The following is a 14,109-nucleotide window of genomic DNA, read 5'->3' on the forward strand; positions in this document are numbered from 1 at the left end:
CTTTTTTGCTGGCTTCTAGGTAAAAAAAATCAATAGCTTTATAACACAAGGCACAAGTGTTTGAGAAAACGGTGCCAAAACACAGATTACAAAAGCCTCATGATCCCACACAATCTAGATTAATGCATACAGGGCATGATTTAACAAGAACATTAATAAACCTTTAACATAATGATAGTATCCTTGTCCAGATCTCATCTCAAAATTCAATATGAGGGAATCGAAGTGATTTAGGAGCATAACACTAAGAGGCTTTTTTAACTTGTTTCATTACATATACCAGTTACTGCAACTTCATCACCAAACCCAGGATTGGAGAAGTGAAACTCCAGGCCAATTTGCAACATGCTTCTCTCTTCTCAAACATACTCTGTACTTCCAGAAGTTCTCCTCTCCAATCAGTAGCAAAATCTGGATGTTCCTGTGTTGGTTTTTATTAAACAAACAAAGAAACACAACAACAAAAACAAAACCACCTATATGAGCTCTCTCTAACCTACTCTTTGATGTCATTACTGAGTCATTACTACTAATTTAAGGAGATCCAAGGCATTTGAGAGTCCTGTTCAAGCCTTAGAATGAGTCCTCTGCTCCTGCTACACACAAATGTAATAGTATACACATACACAATGTATGCATATACCCATATATATACATACCAAAAGAGTCAAACAGTTTATAAAGGGTTGAAGTCATCTTTCTTGTCTTACCTTATCTCCTCTGTCTGCTACCTTGCTAAGGTGATCTTTCAGAGACTGTATAGCATTCAGCAAGGCCAAGCCTTCTTTTTGCCATCCCTCCATCACTGCTCTGGTCTGATGAACATTTTTCAGTTCCCTAAAACCAAAGGAATGTTCTGACAAAGCCAATATCTTGTGACTCTCCTCATACACCAACTTCAGCACAGTCTGAGAAAGAAAGACGACAATACTACATATTAGGAAATAGGCATCATCATCTTGACAGCACATGAGTAGGGTGCAGTAGAAATAAGCAACAAAAGTAAGAAGGTTGTCCTAGGTTGTAGTATCAGTAAAGGCACGCAGTTCTGTTCCACTACTTGATGTGCCTAGTAAAATCAGAATACACTTACACACACTTACGTAACATCCTCTGGTAACTGCTGACTAACTCCTAGTAACTGAGATCAGTGTTGTTAAAGTACAAATGCTGAAGCACAAACAGCATAGACCAGTGTATCTATTGCAGTGTGTGCCACCATGCAAACACATAACTAAGCCAAAGGACTGTACTTGATCTTGGTTCTTTCTCAAGTACTTACTCATAGAAAAATTACCCATGTTCTATCAAGTCATGTCACACTATATGCCAGTGATACCAGAAAACTAAATTATGCATTTAGAAAACCTTTGCTTGATCTAGCAGATTACACAGAAATAACATCTCCCAAAATAATCAGTCTTAATGTACACAGTGAACTCTGTTTTCCCTAAATCTGTCAAGCAAAATCATCTCTTTTAAATAAATTCCCTGTTCACAAGTGATTATCCGATGCACAGATGTCTCATTTCAGGGAAAGTCACTAGAGATTTTAGTCATTTTCTACTTACATGTAACCAAAAATACCTCAGTCTCAACACAGCGCTGTTTCTTTTTGCTATTCACTTCACCACCACAGTATTTTTCCTTAACTACTGATATATTTTCTTTGCACTTTTTTGAAAAACTTAACTTTAATCAACCTGAGTTGCCTGTCCGTGTCTGAAATCAAAATAATTAGTACTTCAAGAGGTCATGTTTCACATACAACCCTTTAGTAAGCACTAACAATGGAAACACACCAAATTGTTCATACTAAACATTCAGTACTGGACTGTGCACTCAGATTTTCCAATAATAATTTAAAGGGTTTCAGTTGCTTTCATGGATCAAAACTCTGTTTTTCAGATCTTCCTTTATACACTGAGTAAGCTGAAGGTGTCTGTTAGACATCTGGGGAAGCAGCACTTACTACTGTGTTAAAAGTGTACTACTTCTCCTTTAATATCACTCACATTCCTTCAAGTACTATTGCATTTGAACTCCCTGTAGCCTACCTCAATTTTAAGTTAAAGCCATTACAGAAAGTTTACAGTGCAAATGTAGCAGCTAACACTATTTTATATCAGCATTTCATTTCTGATGTTTCTATTTTAATTCCCTAATATGCTTACATTATTTACATATTACCTTCAATTGTGGTGAAAGTGTTTCCTTTTCTCTCACTGATTCTGTATCTGGAAACATGCCACAGTACCGCAGATAAGCCATGAAATTAGCATTTGAGTGGTCTGATGTTTGTTTAGCGGCCAAATTTGATCCGGTACCTAGAGAAAAAGACAGTTCCCCCACCCCAGGGATTACAAATAGAAAGAGAATTTGAAACCAGCATAACTGCTCAAGACAGCCACTTAAACAAGCTAAAAGGTCACAAGCAGCCTTTGGCCACAGTGATGTTGTTAAGTCAGGACTCACTAAACTCCCATATCTCATTTCTAGCATGTACAAATAAAAGCAAGTACAAGTAAAGGAGGATTCTACCAGCTTGAATATACAACACCTCCGAACCAACTAAGAAAAGGATAGCTTTCAAATGAAAGATGCACAGTAAAAGAAAATTGGGGATAGAGGACATGGTATACTTCTATACCAGTTATCAGAAGGTAAAAGGAATAAACAAAAGTTAAACTCACTGCTGTCACATCCATTGCTCATCACGTCTATGGCAGATGCTCCCGATCTTATGTCATCTTGCAAATCAGATGGAGTTAGATTATCTGTTTCTCTCATCTGCTTGGAATTAGTTTTTCAATTAATTTACTTTTTCTGAAATCAGTCACTTTTTCTACATTTACAGTAACTTTATTATTGATATTGAATTTAGCAAATGCCTACTTGATTTCAAAGTTAGTTACAGCAAATATGAACAGCAAATCACCTCTGGTACTCCTCAAAAGCTTTTTTACCTGAATTTTTCTCCTTTTCAGTACTCTTAACAAATGGAATGGCCTTTGAAAGAGAAGCATTTTTTATTTAGTCTCAGCTGATTTGTAATTTAAAGAGAAACACAGTAATAATTTCTTTCTAGATATGCTTTAGCTGTAGCAGAACGCAAGTAGAAATACATTTTACAATTTGCAAGAACACAACTTTTTCAGCACAAAAAGATACTTTAAACTGCACAGTACATGATGAAATATGCAAATCAAGGAAAGATGATAGAGCTCTACTGAAACACATTCAGTTTGTCTGCAGGGGTACAGCAGTGGCCTTAAGATTAAGAATACCTCATGATGAGGTTCCCAAAATGCCAAATGTGACACAACATCTCTTATTCTGTCAGCATCCAAAAGATTCATCCTTTTCCAATAAAACAGGCTTAAGCTTATCTTCAATATATTATTGTAATCACAGTACAGTCAGCTTCCGTCCAACCTGTTTGGGTTTTTTTCAGGTTTGTTTTTTTTTTTTTTTTTTTTTTTTTTGAACACTGAAGGGGAATTTTTGAAAACCAGGTTCCCAGCTCCTCTGACTGAATGGCCCTTTGCACTACCACACCAAGAGCCATGCTAACGTCCACATAGCCAACAAGCCCAAACCAGCCCAAACGTTCAGTCCTCTATCAGAAAAATGTTTCTCTGATCTCCAGAGCTGAATGTAAGTTGTCTATCTCTGAGAAGAGCTCTTCTGTGCAGATACACTTATTCCCTCATTTTAAAACCCTCTGAACTCTGCAACAAAGTTACCCGCCAATGTAGAACTATTACCATAGTACTCAATTTACTGTCAGAAAGTTGTACAGTATTCAGCTCAATTACCTGCTTACACATGAAGCACTGTCACAGTTTTATCAGTTACTTCCACAAAGCCTCACCAGAAAATACCAAGGTCCGCAGGGGCCTCTCAACAAGCCTTCTAAGAACACAGGACCAATATTTGTATTTTTACTGCTATCGTATCAACAGCACAAAGATTATAAGACACCCAGCATGCTGTGAGCATCTTATTGCTCAATTTTAGATTTTGGAACACTATTTCCACTTACTATGAGCTGTGGTAGACAATTGTTTAAGTACAGTCCAGAATTTGCTCTGGTGTCTGACAGTGAGAAAGAAGCTAATAACAGTACATCCAGAGCAAGACTGTGCAGTGTCTCAATGTATAGATTTCTACTCTTTAGAGCCAATGGCTCAGCACTGATTTAGGAGGACAAAACTGAGCAGCCTTGTGTAATTAGAAGGAAATCAGACACAAAATACTACTTACCAAAATCTTCTCCATGTCTTGGTCATCAACAGAGTAGGTACTTCCACTGGAAACTGGAGATTTTACATCTGCTCTGTCTGCTGCTTCCTCACTGCCGTTTTCATAAAGGTAGGGAAATCCCAACAAAACAGAATTATCACCCTGCAGGGATGACCTACTGTGCACCATTTCAAGACCTGTACTTTCAGCTTCTGAAAAGGGTGTCAGATTAAGCACTGGTTGAAGGTCCATGCTTATATCTTGCTTTCTCATAATCTCAGGCGAATCCCATGAAGTCACATCCACAATGAAATCCTGGAAGTTTTTAAGAGTACCTTCAGTACAGCCTTCATTCACACTGTTTTTTGGAGAATTGGGAGTTTGATGGGGAGGCTTTTTCAAAGTTTGCTCTTCAAAGCTGTTGATCATGTCCAATTTTTGCATTGAGATATTTTCTTCTGATTGCTTAACCTGAGATTGTTTATTTGTATCATGAGCAGTACAGTCAACCAAAGCAACATTTTCCTGCAATGAGATAACATGTTAATTGTTCAATGGAATTTAAATACGACTTCAGAAATGTAAAACATCCACTTAAAAATTCCTCTCTATTAATCAAATCTATGATGATTTCTAGATTTTATATAAGAATAATCCCAAACTTCAGTTTACATACCAGCTAACCTGGCTTTTTTAAACAGGCAAATTATTAGTGGAGTAAAAAAATTCTATACAGAAAGAAATGTACCTATTTCAGCAGAGCTGACTTTTGCATCACACAAGAAAAAGGATGTTCTTTGTAGCTGTGTAGATAATCTTCCTACTTTAAAAAAAAATAGAAAAATAACACGTTTTGATTTCTAACTAGAAAAATCTCTTGAATTATCTTAAGACTTAATTTCTGACACCAGACACCGGAAAAAAAGTTGGGAAGAGTAGTTCTATGGATGGCTCCTGTACTTGCCATATCAATTCAGAAGAAACTAGCAACTTTCTCCTTTCTGCTACTCTTCTACTTTTCATGTTAATGTATTTCTTAATTTTCACTGCTTCTACTTTTGAACCTAAGATTAACTGTAAGGTGTTTCTTTGCTCCTCTAAGGACACTGCATTTCTTTGTGTCACATCTACTGCTACACAAAGGCTCTTCAGCGTTAACATCTTGAACTAGCTTTAATTCACTGTTCAGGAGTAAGTAAAGAATGGCTTAATTCCACACAGGCTTTCTGATTAAGCAATGATCATTTCATTTTCTCTTAAGTGGTTCAGCATCACATCCCAAATGATATTTACTTAATTCATATTAGAACAAAAGCACCACCTAAATACTGTTGTTTTCCCACTTCTCCAGCTCTCAGCTATCTAGCCTGAATAGTTGATAGAATAAATTAAGCACTGTAATTTTCCTTATTCTAGGATGATCCAGGTCCACATGAACAGGTCTATGATAACACATGCTTGAAGACAACTCATTTGCTTACTTTCATTCAATGTATTCTCCAACTTCAATGACCACCTCTCTTCAACCTACCCTATTACTAGTAGCACTTAAACATGGAAATATACATGCTGGCATACATACAAGAATTTCAACATTTGAGAAACCAAGTTTCTACCTCAAATCTACTTTAAATTATTTAATTTCCCTCAGAGTTCCAGCATACTTTTATATCTTCTACAGTTCTACCAGTTCTCCCTTCACTGAATCCTAACAGATTCCTAATTCAGAACTAAGCTCTTACTGAGGAAGTGCAATCTTTACAATTAAATCCTCTTTGTTCTGTGAATTATTTGCAGACTTTAATGCTCCCTGCATTGAATCCAAAAGAAAAAAGACCACCTTGAGCAGTTTCCATACTCATAATACGTATCTTTCCTACATTCAAATTGTATTTACACCATGATTTTAAAGTTGTGCATGCACCTCACACTGCATCACAAACAAAACAAATGAAGACTGTTTAAACTTGAATAAGGTATTCTAGCAATACAAATTTGTAGGAAGTAATCATTACTAACATGAGATCAAGCAATTGTACTCCTACTGTGCACAGAAAAAAGGCAGTATTGCTACAAGTGATTTCCACTAGAAAGCAGTAGCTCATGAAGGTCAGTTATCAGCTTCTACTATGTAGCTATTGCAACTTGAAAGAGAGTAATCATAGAATGGCCTGGGTTGAAAAGGACCACAGTGCTCATCTAGTTTCAATCCCCTGCTATGTGCAGAGTCACCAACCAGCAGACCAGGCTGCCCAGAGCCACATGCAGCCTGGCCTTGAATGCCTGCCTGCAGGGATGGGGCATCCACAGCCTCCTTGGGCAACCTGTTCCAGTGCCTCACCACCTTCTGGGTGAAAAACTTCCTCCTAATATCTAACCTTGAGAGCTCAGTAAGAACTGTAGACACTGCCATCAAACCAGAGATTGATGCATTGCTTTCATAAAAAGAGGGTCAAATATCACACCAGTTTGGTGTTTTTGTTTTAATAAAAAAATACTGGACATTAAAATTAATTTTGTTACCTATCTACATGAACTATAGTATAAATGTTATGAGGGCTGCTTTGAAAGTAACGCCTCCTATTTCATGATGTTGGCACACAATAAAAGAGGCAGATGGTGGTGGCATGGCAGTAGAGGTTGAGCTTCCCACCAGTAGTCCATTCCACGCTGTTGCTGACAGATGGTTGCAAAGCAGCCCTCTGACAAAATGGCATCTGACATGGAATTACGGATGAAGCAAAGGGGTGGAAATAATTCCTCCATGAGGAAAAAATGGCACGTACTGACATTCATTGACACTTGCTGAATGTTTGTGAAGACCAAACTGCGGATGCAAACACGGTGAGGCAGCGATGGTGGTGTTTCAGCAGTGATGACAGTGGGTCACCGCCGCTGGTGCATATTTTTATGAGTGTGGCATGCAGACTCTTGTTCATCACTAGTGAAAATGCATAGCTAATGGTTGTGGCTACAGTGAACAAACAGCATGGTTCAGAGTAAATAAAGGTTCCTAATAACATTATCTCTCTCTAGTCACTGCCAGAGAAACTGCAAAAACAGACTCTTAAACTGACTCAATATAGCCATTTTTATACCACATTATTCATCTTCACTCTTTCTTAGAATCTTTTGTAGTACAGGCCATTGAATCAGCTTTTTTATTTCTACTACTACAGCACTGAAAAAGACAAACTATAAGGCTTTATGAAACACATAAAATTAGCTTACTGAAAACAAAGTCAGGACACTATAAAATAAAAAAATCACATACCAGATTATCAGGTGGGGAAGCAAATGACTGATCAATATGTATTTCCAGTGCTTCCAATTCCTCCATTCCCTTCTTAAGGACTTCCTTTGGCTTGTACAATTCCAACTGTGAAATAAGTTCATCTCTTTCCAAACGTAAGGCTTCAAGCTCTTTTGTGTATATCTTGATTTGATCTTTCAATTTTGTCATGTTACCTTCTAATTCATCAGTTTCTCTCTGATTACATACTTCTTTCTGATTCATTGCTTGCACATGTAAATCAAGTCTAGAAACTTCAAACTCACGACTACAAACATCTTGAGCCTGACTCACATCTTTCTTTTTCAACTCAGTTTCAAGTTCTGATGTCTGTTTTGTTAAGTATTGCAGTGCACCCTCATCAGCTTCTCTTTGATCTGCCACTGCTGTCTTTACCTGCTTATCTTTTTCAAGAATACTCAGTTCCCTCTCTTTCACACTATCTTCGAGTTCCTGAACACAAGAAGCAGCAATCCTTGCTTCAAATTCTCTCTGAGAAATATGTGTTTGGAGAAGGCTGTACTCTTCCTGAAGTGCACTGTACTGTAATCTCAGAGTGTTTAGCTCTGCAAAGTGCTGCCTTGATGATTCCTGTAAGTTTTGGCATTTTTTCTCTAAAATTTCCACTTCCACTTTGAACTGTGTTTCTTTCTCTTCCAGCTGCTGCTGCAGGTCTTTTCTAGCAGCCGAGGCAAACTCTAGCTCTTCCTCAAGTTCCTTCACCTTGGAAAGTAGCAATGCCTTTCTTCCACCTAGATCAGTGTCACCCTGACAATCTATCAATCCCTTCTTCAACTCCTTCTGCAGGTTTTCCACTGACTTTTCCAATCCAAATTGAAAAATATCACCTTGGTTGTCACTAACTTCATGACATACTGGTCCAAATTGTGCCAGCTCCTTTTGGAGCTTCTCAATTACTCCGTGAAGTTGCTCTACCTCTTCATCTTTGTCTTTACTCAGCCGTTCCTGGTCCCCACGAAGGTGCTCGATAACAGACCTGAGTTCTTCAATTTCAGATTTTTGGTCTTCAACAACCTGAACAAAAGGATAAGGTTGAAATATTAAAGTATGTAGGCAGAATTACTATTGCACGTAGAATTCAAAACTATTATTTCTTTCTTTAAATTGCATAGGCATTAAATAATAAATGTAACAGCAGGAAGAATTTATAGATTTCAGGTGGATAGCTATGCAGAATACTCTCTACTTTCTGAAGAGAATTACCAAGAGGCTTCATTTGCAATACGACAACACTGTTCATTGCAGGGGAGTTGGACTAGATGACCTCCAAGGATCCCTTCCAACTCAAATGATACTATGATTCTATGATCTCCTCAAGCATGATCAAGCAATGAACTAGTAAATATTCTTACTTTATTCTCGAGGGTATTCACTAGCTCAAATTTCAGTCTTCTCAGCTGTTCATTAAGGTGATCTATTTCTTGATTCTTTTCTTTAAGTAGAGCTTGTGGGAAGGACAGAGCTGACGAATCATTTACATCCAAGACCTGATTTTGCTTTACATGAAGATTTGTTAGATCCTAATGAGAAAAACATTAACCTCATCAGAAAAGTCTGTTTATCTCCCAGCCTAGTGGCAGAAGAAAATTATAGGCTGTATTTAAATGTTCTCCTCCTTACTGTATTGTTAATTTAAGAAAACAAGGACAACTAGTTTATTTGGGTTTGTATCGCTGGATTAAATTGCCACACTGGTTCTTAACTTACAAGGTGAAACAAAAACTAATGACTGACAATCAACCAGTTTTACATCTTAAAATATTTGCTATGGCCATAGATGTCAGGTATGCACACAAAACAGCACAGATCATAATTTATTAGGGTCAGAGAAAAAGCTAAGCTTCCTAAGTCAAATTAATACAGAAGATATTGTCATAAGCAAAGCATGAATCTACAGCGTTTGAGTCGTTCTAGGATATCTTTTGTCAAGAGAGTATTGCATTTGTGTTGCAACAGAAACAAACAAAATGTGTGTTTATCACAATATGAGCTGAAGACCACAATACTTACAAAAACATGTCTCTCACGTTTTAGCTGGTGAACACTAACACTAAGAAAGCCTACCTTCAATTGCGCGTTCTCTAGCTGAAGCTGGTTGATGGTGAAAGTGCTAAGATTTTTTTGCACCTCTAGCTGCAATTTCAGCTGTAATATCTCCTCATTTTTACTGGTCAATTTATCCTTATGTTGTTCTAGGTGGTCTAACAAGCTTGCAATCTAGAAGTGAAGAAAATGGATAGTTTTAATAATTTCTGAAATTTAAGCATAAAACAAAGTTTCACTCTTTGCTATACTTACTGAAAGTTGTTTCAGTAGACACAGTTTGAATTTTCCCTAATCAGCTGACATTAATAAAATATCTGAGACACACAAAGAATAAGAAACTAGTACTCCAGCTCCTCATCTGGGTAGCAAATTCCTTCAATGGTGATTTTATTTTCTTTAAAAAAAAATTAAAAATAAAACTGCTCATGAAAGATGTGTTAATATATGTTCTGAACAATCCAGGCTTGACCATTGATGTTAGTTTGAGATAAAATGCTTAATAAAAAAATTAAGTGTTAGCATTTGATGTTTAATGTTATCACAAGCAGTTACAAACAGTATTCTTCTATTAAGAGGCAGAAAGAAACACCACAGCACTAATCCCAGTACACAGCTATCAAAAAAACATCTAAGCATTGAATACTTACGCAGCCTCTCATCACAGGAGAGGTGCTTCAGCCCTCTGATCATCTTAGAGGCCCTCATCTGGACCCATTCCAACAGCTCCATATCTTTCTTGTGCTGGGGGCCTCAAACTCCAGGTTGGGCTCACAAAGGCTGAGTAGAGACAAGCAATCACCTCCCTTGCCCTGCTGGCCACTCCTCTTTTGAAGCAGCCCAGGACCAAGTTAGCCTTCAGGGCTGAAAATGTATGCTCCTTATTTATGTTAAGTTTTTCATTCACCAGAACTCCTAAGTCTTTCCTCAACAGGGCTCTCTGTGAGTTCTTCTCCAGGTCTGTACACATATCTAGGATTGCCCCAACCCAAACAGAACACCTTGCAGTTGGCCTTGTTGAACCTCATTAGGTTCGTACTGGCTCACCTTTCAAGTCTGTCAAGGTCCCTTTGCATGGCATCCCTACATTCTATCATACCAACTGCACCACTCAGACTGGTGTTTTCTGCAAAATTGTGAGGGTGAATATTACCTGATATTATCTGAATACACAGCATAAGTATGCGGGGGTGAGTAGGTGGGTGTGTATGCACCTTCATGTGTGCATTCAAGAATTTAATCCAAGGCTTAAACTCTCAGTTACAAGTTTGCAGAAAATGATTCTAGAACTACATGAGTGATCCAAAGTCTACAGGACAATACTGAAACTGAACAGATTACCTCTCCTTCTTTCCTCTCAAGTGATTCGTGTTCTGCCTGTAGCTGTTCCTTCAGCCCTTGGTCAGAAGTGCCTTCCATAGGTACTCCATGCCTGACTTCATCCAATTTAGATTGCAGGGCAGAGATCTGAATCAAATTGTTGTACTGCTGCTGTTGCAATGCTTCTTTATCCTGCAAAGTAACTTTTATGTTAGTGTTGATTGTAGTCAATATACAGACCTAATCAAACAGAATAATCCTGCCAGAATACGTCTTCATGCCTGAAAAGCTCCAATGCAAGAACAAAAATACGTAATTCCAATGTTCTACAAAGGTATAGGAATGCAAAACTATAACAAGTGTGCTAAAAACATTCAAATCTAAGTTAGGCCTCTGAAAATTTAGCACACAGTCATAATGGTATACTTTTTCAATCATACACTGTTGCGTATGGTTAATACTCTAAACATCTTCTTTAGCCATATCCAATTTGACTATGTTACCATACGTTACTAAGCTAAGCCTAAGAGGTGAAGATTTAATTAAAATCAAGTGGTAGAGGGTAGATCAAACACCACCTACAAATATATCACATAACATCAGGATATGAAGCACCAGCACTACATTTCTGTCAGATTGTACATTTCTGTCAGATTCTCAAGCTATCATGTTTTTGCTTTTTTCTTTATTTTTAAAACTTTTCCTTTAGTTCCCTCTGTGGCTCTCACAATCCTTCTCAGGATCTGGGTCAGTTCAAGAAGGAAATTATTGATGTCATCCAGTCTCCAGTCAGCAGCCCTTTAGTAGAAAGCCATTCTGGACTGGTATCAATGGAGACATCTCCCCCATCCACAAAGCACACAGGAAAAAAAAGGGAAACTACAGGGAGACAGCCAGCTGGAGTGCAATGCTGTGTCATCCTCACTTAATTTCTCTTGCAGGATAAAGCAAGAAATTACAAAGTTATCACCTACACTTTTGAGTAGGAAAGCACCTACCAGAGAAATATTTGTTTGCCCGGAAGGGTAAAACAAAAACTTCTCTTATCATCATGTGGAGCTTATGGTATTCAGCAGTGTCTGAGGAATCCTGCTGACAGACATGACTAAACAGACCACAGCAAAATCTGAGTAACACTGGTGCCCATCTTTTAGCTTTCACATCAACCACAAGCAAGATATTATCCACACCATTCCAAAGCTTCTGATCGCTGAATAAAAGCCCCCAGTGACAACATGAAAATCCAGATGGATTACAACAGAACCAGGCCGCTTCCTCTCAGATGTTCCTGCATTTAGTACACAGCAGAGCTATGTGTGTGCCATACTATTCCCAGAGCTCTGCACACAGGAGACATGAACGTTCTCCCGTTGCTATGTTCCAAGGTCTTGATAGTGAACCAGCAACAGCAAGCAGCAATCCAGGCAAAAATCATAGCTTTACGTGCTTCACCATCATTATAAGAGATGCTTCTGGGTGCCCATATAGATAAAGGGTCTAACAAGGTATCTTCTTTGCCTGATACCAAAACACATAGGCTAGTAGGCTCCTTAAGGGAGCAAAAGGAAGAGCTTACAACCTCCTATGGCCCAACCTCTCAAAGCACAATCCTAAGAAAAAGCATCACTGTTACATATCAACGACTTGAACAACAGAAAGGAACTGGACAAGGAAAGAACAAGGAATATGTAACTATGCACATGATGACAGGACAGATAGTTCCAATAAATGTGAGTTAAGTCACCATTCTTCATAAAAAATATACTGCCCCATATTAGAAATTGGTCTTTCCAGGCCTATTTCTCAGTAGCACTAGTCTCTATTATCTACACTGCGTATATTTTTGTATGTTGGCATTGTGGAGGCAGTGAAAATCCATAGCTGCCATTCATATTGAGTGTATTTTTACCAAAAAATCTTGTGACATACAATCACACTTAGAGCTTATTTGTCACTTACGTGATGTATAAACTGCTTAGTGATGAGGTATCACAATAAGTACATTTGGTAAATCCAGTGGTGTAACTTTGTTTAAAATTAAAGAAATGATTTCTTGAAAAATTTAAATTTGGCTTGTTTAGGATTTTTAGAGAATGACCAGTTTACTGGGTTATTCAGAGATCTAAAAGATGGCTTTAATTCACATGAATAAGGAAAACCTATTCGACAAAGTGCCAGGGGTTCAGACACAAGAGCAACTTGAAACAGCGGCATTGTAGTCCCCATTTACTTCAAGGCAAAGTATACGGAAAGCTAAGAGACAAAGCTTTTGCACGTTTGTATAAAATCACAGAACAGTTGAGGTTGGGAAAGGTCTCTAGAGCTTTCTGCTCTGAACCCTAGCTCAAAGCAGAACAAACTTGTCTCTGGTCAGATACTTGGCCAGCCAAATTCTAGATATATGAAAGTCAGAGAAACCACTGCCACTCTGAATTCCTCTTTCAGCACAGACTGCCCCCAGTTTTCCTCCATTGTTTAGTTGGAATTTCCCCTGCATTTCTTCCTCCTTTCAAGCGCACCTCCAAGCCTGCCTATACTTTCTATAACCTCATAGTATGGTTGCAGGGATCTATATGACCTTCACAAAGCTAAACACATCCTGTTCAGCTTTCCCTCATAAATCATGTGCTCCAGCCCTTTAACCACGTTATCTTGATGGTACTCTATTGAACATGCTCCACTCTGTTGATGCCTTTGTTGTACAGAGAAATCTAAAACAGTTCTCCAGATACCATCTATTTGGCAATAGTGAGATTGCAACAGTAGTACTTACTGAACTGAGACCAACCAGTCTATATCATATGTAACTGAAGTTATAATAAAAATACTTTGTTCACTATTTTTGAAATAAATAATGGAAGCAATATTTAAAGAATAATCAATGAAAAAGTGAATTTAGTTTAGATCATGCTACTCTGAAATCTTCAAACATGACATACACATGAACAATACTTAACCAAGGAAAATTGCTGGAAGGAAAAATATATTTATTATAATAAGACAGGAAAGGTTACTCAGATGCTTAGCGGAAAAGCAAGAGTTTTGATAAATTGAATATAATTCAATTACTTAAGCTGTGATTAAATCTGAGGTAGCAATATAAAACACAACAGTTTTGGGAGCAGGGCAAATTGATCTGGCTCCAGAGACAGAGCAAGGAGAGCTACTGATTAAGCATATATAATTTT

At 37.8% G+C, this 14,109-nt stretch overlaps 1 protein-coding gene across 10 annotated transcripts in view; it reads right to left on the reverse strand.

Annotated features, from left to right (window-relative positions):
* PCNT (pericentrin) overlaps positions 1-14,109 on the reverse strand; it is a 94,701-nt gene that overhangs the window by 21,521 nt on the left and 59,071 nt on the right. For 9 of the 10 annotated variants that reach the window (XM_052674521.1, XM_052674518.1, XM_052674522.1 and 6 more), the window contains 8 exons: positions 10,943-11,113; positions 9,623-9,775; positions 8,911-9,078; positions 7,520-8,572; positions 4,267-4,770; positions 2,694-2,793; positions 2,191-2,327; positions 711-908 (listed from right to left, as the gene is read on the reverse strand). In XM_052674521.1, coding sequence (XP_052530481.1) covers positions 711-908; positions 2,191-2,327; positions 2,694-2,793; positions 4,267-4,770; positions 7,520-8,572; positions 8,911-9,078; positions 9,623-9,775; positions 10,943-11,113 — 2,484 coding nt within the window. The remainder of the gene's footprint in view (positions 1-710; positions 909-2,190; positions 2,328-2,693; positions 2,794-4,266; positions 4,771-7,519; positions 8,573-8,910; positions 9,079-9,622; positions 9,776-10,942; positions 11,114-14,109) is intronic. The other variant, XM_052674517.1, reaches the window with a different exon arrangement.

The sequence above is a fragment of the Tympanuchus pallidicinctus genome, unplaced genomic scaffold (assembly GCF_026119805.1).
Source record: "Tympanuchus pallidicinctus isolate F22 unplaced genomic scaffold, pur_lepc_1.0 scaffold15, whole genome shotgun sequence".
In the NCBI taxonomy this organism is placed as follows: domain Eukaryota; kingdom Metazoa; phylum Chordata; class Aves; order Galliformes; family Phasianidae; genus Tympanuchus; species Tympanuchus pallidicinctus.